Source organism: Coregonus lavaretus (genome assembly GCF_964263955.1).
Source record: "Coregonus lavaretus genome assembly, chromosome: 38".
Classification (NCBI taxonomy): Eukaryota; Metazoa; Chordata; class Actinopteri; order Salmoniformes; family Salmonidae; genus Coregonus; species Coregonus lavaretus.
Window position 1 is genome coordinate 16,470,470 of NC_140025.1, and position 12,290 is coordinate 16,482,759.

General features: G+C 46.8%; 1 protein-coding gene across 4 annotated transcripts in view; it reads right to left on the reverse strand.

Moving 5' to 3' along the window:
• Positions 1–12,290, reverse strand: part of LOC311112524 (amyloid-beta A4 protein-like) — a 41,313-nt gene that overhangs the window by 8,610 nt on the left and 20,413 nt on the right. For 2 of the 4 annotated variants that reach the window (XM_084155656.1, XM_084155657.1), the window contains exons 2-7: positions 7,789–7,956; positions 5,817–5,946; positions 5,470–5,582; positions 3,679–3,863; positions 2,894–3,195; positions 2,035–2,202 (exon numbers count right to left, since the gene is read on the reverse strand). In XM_084155656.1, coding sequence (XP_084011782.1) covers positions 2,035–2,202; positions 2,894–3,195; positions 3,679–3,863; positions 5,470–5,582; positions 5,817–5,946; positions 7,789–7,956 — 1,066 coding nt within the window. The remainder of the gene's footprint in view (positions 1–2,034; positions 2,203–2,893; positions 3,196–3,678; positions 3,864–5,469; positions 5,583–5,816; positions 5,947–7,788; positions 7,957–12,290) is intronic. The other 2 variants (XM_084155659.1, XM_084155658.1) reach the window with 1 other exon arrangement.

A 12,290-nucleotide genomic window follows, 5' to 3' on the forward strand; every position in this document is an offset into this window, starting at 1 on the left:
CTCCGGCTAAAGTGTGTGTGTGTGTGTGTGTGTATGTTATGTATATCACATTATGTGACATACTGTATTTATCATCATCAGAGTCCTTGATTAAACATGATTAAACACTGAACTGCATACATTTATTATTTCTTACATGAATACATAAATGAATAAGGAAGCGTTGCTGTGATACTTTGGAACCTGTGTGTGTGTCATGTGAAGCTTGTTTTTTGTTATAGTTTGTCTCAGAGATTAGCACGACTTAATTTCACAGACACTCAATAGTCCCAAAACAACCAAGAGCATTTTGTGATCCGAACAAAGCAGAACCATTAATACAATTCTAACTTGGACTCTGCTCTGGGTCCGGTCTATGTGGTCATGATGTAATTAATTGATACGGTCAAACAAGCTAAGCCTAAACAAGGGAGTCCTATCTTTAGTTCTGACCGCAGTGTGACCCCTTGGCTTTGACCCCACTGTGACCGCTTGTTGATCATGCAGTAACCGCTAAATGACCGTGTGAAAGGTGAGGGTGCGAGGCGCATTGGACACAGAGGGTTGCTAGTTGGTGTAAACACAAGCTGTAGTCTCGTTCCCATACTACAGAACTGTCTTTCACAGCTCTGCTCAACCAAGTAGAAATCTCACACACGCTCGCACACACACACACAGAATTTCAGAGGCTGCTACAGAGGAGGTGAGATGGAGTGAAAGACAGGATTAGTGAGAGAAAGAGGGAGTGTGAGAGAGAAGACACTGTATACAGAAAGAAAGTAGGGGGAGGGAGGGAGGGAGCGAGAGTGAACCATCTCTGGTTGGATCATATGCTCTCGTTCACACACACACGACTGTCAGTTCACTGCCTCACACAACACTCAAATCAGTGTGAGAGAGAAACATTTGCCTTCCCTATATGGCACGCGCACACACACACACACAGGTGTTCGCTCATACGGAATCAGTGGAAAAACAGGTGAAATCACTCGTTTTAGTGTCTTCTAAAACCCACAAACAGGTTAAAGGATAAGTGTGTGTGTGAATGTATTCGTCCATGTTTACAGTAAACTAGGGGTGGGCGGTATCTAGATTTTCATAGTCATACCGTTTCTGTACCATACCGGGGTATATGGTATTACCGAATATGCACACAAGGGGCGCTATTTAAAAATTTAAAAAAGCAACACACAAAACAATTTAGGTAACAGGGGTCTTTATCCAGGAGGGGATTGAATGTCTCTGCTGTAACCAAGAAGCTTGATCTTGACATCTAGCCCCTTATCCAGCAAGTTAGCAAACCGGATAACATTTGACACATCTTAGATTTGTTATATTTACACTTAACTTAAGCAGTGCCCCCCCCCACCAAAGAAAAGTATATACATGTATTATTTTTAACGGTATTGAAAATCATACCGTCTGTATTTCGAAATACCCCGGTATACGGTATATCGCCCAAGCCTACAGTAAACACACAACGAGTGGTGGTTAGTGAGACCAGAGTGGTTAGCAAGCATGGTTAACGGCTAGCGGACATGGTTAGTGTAGTTAGCACCAAGGTAGCAAGACGGCTAGGGCCATATGCTAGCCAGACGGTTAACCAGACACTAGCTAGCAGACGTGGACACTTAACAGTGCTACACGCAGACAGACAGTTAGGCAGGATGCTATGCTGTCCGTGTGACTGACTTACTGAATATGCTGCAGACAGACAGGCAGTACAACAAGGGGTAGTTAAGTGAGACCACAGGTTAGCGCGAACTAGCGTGGTAAAGAGCTAGCTAGTCAGACGGTTAGCCAAACGGTAACTAGCCGGCATGGACACTACACGCAGACAGACAGGTAGTCTGTGTGACTGACTTACTAACAGTGCAGCAGACAGACAGGCAGTACAAGTGGTGGTTAGTGAGACCAGAGGTTAGCATGTAGCGTGAAGTAGTATTAGCGTGGTTAGCATCTAGCTAGCCAGAGGGCTAACGACAGAGGCTAGCTTTCAGACGTGGACACGCAGACAGACAGGTAGACAGGACGCTGTCTGTGTGACTGACTTACTGACGGTGCTGCAGACAGACAGGCAGTACTCCTCCGACTCAAAGTTATTGCGGTTGCCCCCGCAGCCGCCATAGATGAACTGGGCACAGCGGCCCTCCTCGCGGACAAAGTACCAGCGTGCAAGCATGGCACGGCATGGGCCCGTCTCCGCATTCGCCCAACACACCTCTGGTGGGGGGGGGACGATGAGCCGTCAGCACACACACACACACATAGGGTGAGTCCCAAATGGCACCCGGCCTATTCCCTACATAGGGATCTGGTCAAAAGTAGTGCACGATGGGCCCTGGTCAAAAAGTAGTGGACTATATAGGGAATAGGGTGCCATTTGGAACACATACTTATAATCGTACAGGCGTGAGCATTCCAATGGTGTGTGAACTTACACACACACACTACTGTAATGTCATACACTCGGGTGAAATATGGGGGGCAAAGACTCCAGCCACCCTAGTCATAGACTGTTCTCTCTGCTACCGCACGGCAAGCAGTACCGGAGTGCCAAGTCTAGGTCCAAAAGGCTTCTTAACAGCTTCTACCCCCAAGCCATAAGACTCCTGAACAGCTAATCATGGCTACCCGGACTATTTGCATTGTTTTATTAAAACTGCATTGTTGGTTAAGGGCTTGTAAGTAAGCATTTCACTGTAAATGAATGGTGGGGATGGAGATTTAGCTGAATTCCTACTGATTTACAGTGGTGAGTTTCTAGATTGGCTTCCCCCCCCCCCCCCCAATTCCACCCCTGCATACACTCACTCAACCTTTAAATAGACAAGCAGAGTAAATGCACAGTAAATGATGTACACACACACCCACATGTACACACACGGCCCCTGGTCCTCCCAGTCCCTCTCACCTCTGACCACTTCCTCCACAGACTCGGTGGTAGTAGTAGTGGTGGTGGTAGTCATGGCGATGTTGGTGGTGGGTTCGCTATCGTCGCGCTCGTCAATGACGTCATCATCCTCCTCGTCCTCGTCCCCGTCTCCATCCTGGTCATTATCCACCACCTCCTGCTCCTCCTCCTCTTCCTCTTCCACATCCTCATCATCTTCCTCTACCAAGGCAGGGGCTGTCTCCTCTGTCTCCTCCTCCTCTTCCTCCTGTTGTTGCTGCTGGGGCGCGGATCCAGCTAGCTCTACAGCCCCCCTGGCCATACTGAGAGAGAGAGAGAGAGAGGGAGGGAGGGAGGGAGGGAGGGAGTGAGGGATAGTGAGGATGTGTGTGAGTAATGTTGTTATGAGTGTGTGTACTGTATGTGTGTGAGTGCTAGTATAAGTATAATCTTGTTCCCAGACACTTCCGCCCAAATGGGCAAAGAGTCTGGTGGACCAGCGCGTCAAACATGGCCGTCGTTAGCCAATACAGAAAGACCGGAAAGACCTTCCCCCTAGCCCTCCCCGTATGTGTCTTGGCGCACCTCAGTTTACGTTCCGCCTCGCAGTCGTGTGATTCGATTTTTTTAAAATGATAAATACTTTACTCACTCCCATAGAATTCTATGGTCTCTCCCACTAAGGCCAACTTTGAATCATTGATATCCCAGGCTGATATGCACTGTGCACAATAGCCTGAGGACGAGGTTAGTATAAGTATGAATCTAAGTGAGTACTGTATGAGCTCCTGTGTGTGGGTGTGTACCTGTTGTCAGTGTAGTCAGTCTCGGCTCCTCCCCACCACACGTCTGAGTCATCCTCGTCCTGCTCAGTGCTGTCGGTCTCCCTGTCTGACGGACAGCACACAAACTCCACCCCCCGGAAACGGTCGATGCCGCACGGCAACAGCATCCCGTAGTCGTGGAGATTCAAGGTGCGGTCTCCGCAGGACTGGGTGAGAGAGGGATGGGGCAGTTAAATCAAGGGCTGCATGTATCAAGAGTAGGAGTGCTGATCTAGGATCAGTTCCCCCCTGTCCATGTCATTCTATTCATGGTGATCTAAAAGGCTAAACTGATCCTAAATCAGCACTCCTACTCTGACATAATTGATCCAGGTTTTGTTTATTATACACTACATGACCAAAAGTAAGTGGACACCTGCTCGTCGAAAATCTCATTCCAAAATCATGGGTTTTAATATGGAGTTGGTCCCCCCTTTGCTGCTTTAACAGCATCCACTCTTCTGGGAAGGCTTTCCACTAGATGTTGGAACATTGCTGCGGGGACTTGCTTCCATTCAGCCACAACAGCATTAGTGAGGTCGGGCTCACAGTCAACGTTCCAATTCATCCCAAAGGTGTTCGATGGGGTTGAGGTCAGGGCTCTATGCAGGCAAGTCAAGTTCTTCCACGCCTATCTCGACAAACCATTTCTGTATGGACCTCGCTTTGTGCACGGGGGCATTGTCATGCTGAAACAGGAAAGGGCCTTCCCCAAACTGTTGCCACAAAGTTGGAAGCACAGAATCGTCTAGAACTAAGGGGCCTAGCCCGAACCATGAAAAACAGCCACAGACCATTATTCCTCCTCCACCAAACTTTACAGTTGGTACTATGTATTGGGGCAGGTAGCGTTCTCCTGGCATCCGCCAAACCCAGATTCGTCCGTTGGGCTGCCAGATGGTGAAGCTTGATTCATTACTCAAGAGAACGTGTTTCCACTGCTCCAGAGTCCAATGGCGGCGAGCTTTACACCACTCCAGCCAACGCTTGGCATTGCGCATGGTGATCTTAGGCTTATGTGCGGCTGCTTGGCCATGGAAACCCATTTCATGAAGCTCCTGACGAACAGTTGTTGTGCTGACATTGCTTCCAAAGGCAGTTTGGAACTCGGTAGTGAGTGTTGCAACCAAGGACAGATGATTTTTACGCGCTATGCGCTTCAGCACTCGGCGGTCCTGTTCTGTGAGCTTGTGTGGCCTACAACTTTGCGGCTGAGCCATTGTTGCTCCTAGACGTTTCCACTTCACAATAACAGCACTTATAGTTGACCGGGGCAGCTCTAGCAGGGCAGAAATTTGACAAACTGATTTGTTGCAAAGGTGGCATCTTATGACGGTGCCACGTTGAAAGTCACTGAGCTCTTCATTAAGGCCATTCTAAGGCCAATGTTTGTCTATGGAGATTGCATGCCTGTATGCTCGATTTTATACACCTGTCAGCAACGACTGTGGCTGAACTAGCCGAATCCACTAATTTAATGGGGTTTCCACATACTTTTGTATATATAGTGTATTACTATACAATCATTTCATAGATTTGTTGTTTTATGCACTTTAGGGTGGGTGTATATGGTGGATAGTATATGGCCTACATGAACTAGTAAGTACTCAAGATGTATCCAACTAAGATAGATAAAGTTTGTCTTACAGGGTAAAATAATAAAAACAGACATACACAGAGGGTCAACACTTTTGGGTGCGCCCCTGCCCCTACTGCGGATGGAGTGGCATTCTGTAAAATATGTAGCATGTATGTGTGTGTGCGTGGTCTCACCTCTTTGGCCACGGTGTGCCAGTGCAGGTGGCTCTCACACATGTCCATGCGCTCCTGGTGCAGGAACTTGCACTTATCAGGAACCAGCAGGGCATCACTGACAAACTCCCCCACTGCAACATACACAGACAGAGCCAATTAATACACAGACATAAGAACAAATAAAAAACAACAGCCAACAACAAAATAACCACTTTTTACTAATTCAAATAGGACAAAAGCACACATACATTTCATCTCCATACACACACACACACACACGTGTGAACCGTCGACCCCACCCACACACCCCCTATGCACACAGGCCTCCCCCCACCCCCCCACACACATACACAGTGCATTTGTACCTAGGCATCGGTAGGGCACCACGATGTGCAGGTGACTGCGGCACTGCTTGCGGCCCTTCTTGCACCAGTTCTGGATGCTGACTGGCTGGTTGGCCTCCACCACGTTGGTGATCTGCAGCTCAGGGTACACCTGGGAGAGAAGAAAGACGGTGTCTGTCTATCATCATCATCATCATCATCTCCTTTCACCCCCCCATCCCATTTTCTATCTATGATTGATCTCTCCCTCTCTTCCACATCATCACCCATCTGTCCCACCATCCGTTCACAGGGTGGTGAGCACTCTCTCTTTCGCTCTCTCCCAATCACTGTTCATCCACATCCTCCCATCTGTCCCTACCATCCGGTCACAGCCCTCTCTCTTTCTTACTCTCTCCCCCTCTCTCTATATCCCCCTCCCCCTCTGTTCATTGTTCTCGGTTCTTCTCTAATCCACCTCTCCAAGTATTACTTCTCTGTTTCGCTCCTCTCATCCAATTACTTCACTAACTCACTCCACCCCTCCTTTCCTGCCTTTAAATTGGTTTATCATTTATCCACCGTTTCCCTGACCCAATTCTTCTCAATCTCCATTTTAACAACAGCACTACTCTCCAACTCCTCTCTATGCACATTCCTTTCTGATGTCTCTTTCTCTCCCTCCCTCCCTTTAGTTTTTTTTATTTATTCATCAAACAATTCAGAGTTCAACTGTATTGTGCCATGTAAATTAATTACATTTACTTGAGCTTGAACCCTCCCTCTCCCCCTTCTCCCTAACCCTACCACCTGGCAATACATGTCTCTTCTTCCCTACTCCCTCTCTCTTCCCCCATGTCCTCTCTCTCTCGCTCCCCCCCCCCGGCAATATTGCAGGGTGCCGATTTGGCTCTTGATCCTTCTCCTTTAGCTCCTCCCTCCCCCTAACGCTACCACCTTCCCTCCCCCCTAGCTCCTGGCAATACGTAGCTCTTGATACATGCCTCTATCCCCCCCTTCTCCTCCTACCTCCGGGCAGTCCTGGTTGATGCCAAAGCCACCCTTTCTACTCCCTCCTTCTCTTCTCTCCTCCCTCTCCTCCTACGAGTACTGCAGGATGCCGATACATCCCTCTCTCATTCCCCTCCTTGTCCCTTCTCCCCCATGTGTGTTCTCACATTCCAGTATTTTTGCATTGCATTTTGTATTATAGTGTATTGACAGTGTATAGGTCCCGTGTGGCTCAGTTGGTAGAACATGGCACTTGCAACACCAGGGTTGTGGGTTCGAATCCCACGGGGAAACAGTACGAACAAATATGAAAATGTATGCACTCACTACTGTAAGTCGCTCTGGATCAGAGGGTCTGCTAAATGACGTAAATGTGTATTTAGTATGGTGACCTAACAAAATAAAATGGACATTAAAGTAGCTTCCTCTGTAGCTTAGTTGGTAGAGCATGGCGCTTGCAACGCCAGAATACTACTACTACTACTAATAATAAGGTGGGTGCTTACATTTGTCCTATTTCATACATGTACATGTGTGTATTATACGCATGTTGGAATTTCTCGGAGAGTGCCATTATTGATGGCGACCCTGGAGCAATTAGGGTTAAGTGCTTTGCTCAAGGGCACGTCAACAGATTTTTCACCTAGTCGGCTCAGGGATTCGAACCAGCGACCTTTTGGTTACTGGCCCAACACTCTTAAAGGGATACTTCGGGATTTTGGCAATGAGGCACTTTATCTACTTCTCCAGAGTCAGATTAACTCGTGGATACCATTTTAATGTCTCTGCGTCCAGTATGAAGGAAGTTAGAGGTAGTTTCGCAAGCCAATGCTGACTAGCGTGTAGCGCAATGACTGGAAGTCTATGGGTATCTGCTAAAATGTTTAGACGCATGACTGTAAGTCGCCTTTGGATAAAAGCTACTGCTAAATGGCATACATTATATTATTATATATTAAGGTATTGTATCGTATCATATCGTATCCAACCCCAATCTCCATACCTCCTGACAGTACTGCAGGATGCCCTCCTTGGTGCCGATACAGCTCTTGGTGCCGGAGGGGTCCGACTCCCACTTGCCGCTCTGGACATCCACGTGCATGTTGAGCTTCCCACAGAACATGGCCACCTGGGGCTCCGCCAGCAGGCCCATCCCACCGTCCGTCGGCACCTTGAGAGGAGGGAGGGGAGGGGAGGTGGAGGGAGGAGAGACAAAAAGAGAATTGTTCATTTACTCTCGTTCTGTAGTATTACAATTTGCCAATGGCAGCTATACAGGTAGGCATGTGCGAGAAGAAGTGAGAAACCCAAATGGTCAGCAAAAAATACTTGATACAACATTTTACTAAATAGGTTATTTTCATTTAACTTGTATTTATACAGGTTACTGTCATTGTTGTTTGCCAGGGAGCCTTATTCAAGATGGCAGCAGTTTCTAACATAAGCTCCACAAATAATTGGCAAATCATGACACAGAACAATATAATACAAAGAAGGTTTAAAAATACATTTTCATAAAAAACGTAATAATGATGTAGAGATGGGATGGACAGAAGGAATAGAGGAATGGAAGATTGGAGAAAAACTGAAAATGTGTAAGAAAGGGAGGGAATGGGGTAATGATTAAAGAAGAAAAGTGGGAGAGGAAGGAATAAGAGGAGAACAAAGATGGGAAAATAGGGGGAAGATGACTTGAGGTGTTAGCGGGGAAAAGACAAAGGGTTGAGGGAGGAGATATAGGCCCTTTATTAGTGCACTACTTTTGAACACGGCCCAATAGAGTGCCCTTTGTGATGCAGGCACAGATTAGAGTTTGGGTGCCATTTCAGGCATTGACTTGTTACATCAATGAGGCTCCGGTGTGAGGTTTCCCCTCAGTACAGATCTAGGATCAGCTTCCCCTCCCCCAATCCTAACCGTAACGATTTGTGGGGGAAATGCAAAACTGACCCAAGATCAGCGTCCTAGGGGCAAATTCACATTACACCCAATGGTAAAAGGAGAGGCTTTCTTTGAGGAGCTTTGATGGTGAGAGAAAGGATTTATCTACTGTAGACTTCCCTACTGAATTGTGATTGACAAACCCATAGCACCACTGCAGTCTCTTACGAAACGTCCCCAAACCTATCAAGCTTTTACACACGCACGCAGGCACATTGGACTGCATGCACGCACAGCACACACATAGACACAAACACACATGCACGTATCCTCGATATCCCACAGGTGGCAGCACTGAGAAAGAACATGTACTGTAGTATGCCAGCCTGCCAAAGGGTATGCATGCTTGGCTTGGCTCACGTGTGTGTGTGCCTTTGTTGTCCATCCAATGCCTATTCACAGGTACTAATGATATTATGTAACTGTATCGATGTGTGTACATGTATCTCTGCGAGTATGTGAGTGTGTGTTTGTGCATATGTGTGTCCATAAGGAGGTTTTATAATGAGAATCCTGTAAGAAGGGAGGTGGGGACAAACGAAAGACTGAAAGACAGCATTGTACTAGGGAACGAGAGAGAGAGAGGAGAGAAAGAGAGACTGTTTGCATTGTGTTTTTCTATAATCTTGTTAGTGGTTTGGCAGTAAAACAAATGTTTGTGAAGTCGAGGATGACATACTGTGAATGGACTTGATTCTCTTCTGAGCTAATGCACAATGTAATCCTTATCCACATACACACACACATTCACACAGACACACGCACACGCCCATTCATATGCACGCACACTCAGTGCACTGTGCATGCCCACATTCTGGCATGCACGTCTACACACACAAAAACAAACTCACACAAACACACACTCGGACAGATCAGATTGCAGTGTAGTTCTATGAGGGATGGATGTGTCGCCTAAAGAAATTCATGTCCTTAACGCCAACCTGCTAGGCCACATGCCCTAGCGCCATGCAAATCCCTCACAAACATACAGGTTGTGAAATCCTCTCCTCGGTCTGTTAGCACGAGGCCAGCAAAGCTAACACCCTGCCATCTGTAATGAGGGAAGTAACCTAACGTAGCAGGCGTAACATAAATGCCTGAGCGGTGTTTCTTTCTTTTTGGTCCTGACGAGAAACAATCTACTGTTGGGAGAGGTTCTGTTCAACCAACACAGTAAATGTGGAGGAGTTAAGAAGGAGTGTCGCCCTGTTAATGTCCAAAAGCGGAAGTCGCGTCAAAGGCTCTCTTTCCATTTCCCCTGAAAACCGGATACATCCAGTTGTATACAGACCCCGCAGAGGGTGTGAGGGAGGTGACATAGGGACCGGGACCCAATTCCTACACTGCCATCTGGGAGCCGGAGAGGGGATGCTTAGGGGTGGAGGATCAAATCCCCACACAACTCTCAAAGTGCAGGGTTAAAGGGATTCTGTAAGATTCCAAGATTTAGGTCGTTTTTCTACTTACTTCGACGAACTCATGGATACCATTTTTATGTCTCTGCGTGCAGTTTGGAAATTATTGAAGTTAGCATATCGCTAGCTTAGGGCAATTGCTAGAAGTCTCCCGGTACAATAGCCAGCGCCTCTCAAAAGCAGGGAAATAGACCTTCCAACTACTCCAAAGCTGGGTGGTTGGTCATATACAGTCTTTCAAAGCTATACATAGTAATCAATATTTTATAAATTCATAAATTTGACTGATAATCATAAACGAGATAATCATAATCCACTTCCTCATTCTTTGTCCCATTGTCGTATAGAGATTGCAGTGTTGTAATATGTCTCAATGGAGCGGCCCGTGCATTCGCAGACGCCATAATGCGATAGATAGAACGTTGCTGGCAGAGACATAAAACTGGTATCCATGAGTTTGTCTGACTTTGGGGGGTGAGTCCCAATAATCTCTCCATCCTCCCAAATTGTGCACCTCCCTTCATAGATTTGAAACGAAATTATTGGTATATAGAAACACCCTCTAGCCCATGTCTATACCAATCCAATGCTTCAGGAGGAAGGATATATTATTGGGATGCACTCAGGAACCGGGTCGAAATTCCATTTCCAACTCATAGACTGGTTGCCCGTTGATAAGCAGTAAGCACAGACCAGAGTCGTATTCATTAAGGCACACCGTAGAAAAACTTTTTGCAACGGAAAACGACAATGAGTGTTTCTTATTGGACAACTTCGGGAAGTCATTCCGCGTTTCAGTCAGTTTTTCGATTTGGTGCAAAATGATCATGACCCTGAGGGCAGTTTTGTGCTGAATGGTTAAGGTCCAGGACACTGTGCAACTGGGTGCTGGACTTCCTGATGGGCCGACCCCAGGTGGTAAAGGAAGTTTGCAGACAACAGTGGCAGGCCTGATTACCAACAATGACAAAATAGCCTACAGGGAGGAGAGGGCCCTGGCGGAGTGGTGCCAGGAAAATACCCTCTCCCTCAATGTCAACTAAATGAAGGAGCTGATTGTGGACAGCACGCCCCCATCCACAACCACGGGTCTGCAGTACAGAAGGTGAAAAGCTTCAAGTTCCTCGGCGTACACATCACTGACAACCTGAAATGGTCCATCCACACAGACAGTGTGGTGAAATAGGCGCAACAGTGCCTCTTCAACCTCAGGAGGCTGAAGAAATTCGGCTTGGCACCTAAGACCCTCAAAAACTTCTACAGATGCACCATTGAGAGCATCCAGTCAGGCTGTATCACCACCTGGTATGGCAATTGCACTGTCCACAACCACAGGGCTCTCCAGAGGGTGGTGCGGTCAGCCCAACACATCACTTGGGCCACACTGCCTGCCCTCCAAGACATCTACAGCACCAGGTGTCACAGGAAGGCCAATAAGATCAGCAAGGAGTCAGGACCTTAGCCACCGGAGCCATGGCCTATTCACCCCGCTACCATCTAGAAGGTGGAGACAGTACAGGTGCATCAAAGCTGGGACTGAGAGACTGAAAAACAGCTTCTACAATAGAAGTCGGAAGTTTACATACACTTAGGTTGGAGTCATTAAAACTTGTTTTTCAACCACTCCACAAATTTCTTGTTAACAAACTATAGTTTTGGCAAGTCGGTTAGGACATCTACTTTGTGCATGACACAAGTCATGTTTCCAACAATTATTTACAGACAGATTATTTCACTTATAATTCACTGTATCACAATTCCAGTGGGTCAGAAGTTTACATACACTAAGTTGACTGTGCCTTTAAACAGCTCGGAAAATTCCAGAAAATGATGTCATGGCTTTAGAAGCTTCTGATAGGCTAATTGACATTAAAGGCCTACCTTCAAACTCAGTGCCTCTTTGCTTGACATCAGGGGAAAATCAAAAGAAATCAGCAAAGACCTCAGAAAAAGAATTGTAGACCTCCACAAGTCTGGTTCATCTTTGGGAGCAATTTCCAAATGCCTGAAGGTACCACGTTCATCTGTACAAACAATAGTACGCAAGTATAAACACCATGGGACCACGCAGCTGTCATACCGCTCAGGAAGGAGACGTGTTCTGTCTCCTAGAGATGAACGTACTTTGGTGCGAAAAGTGTGAATAAAT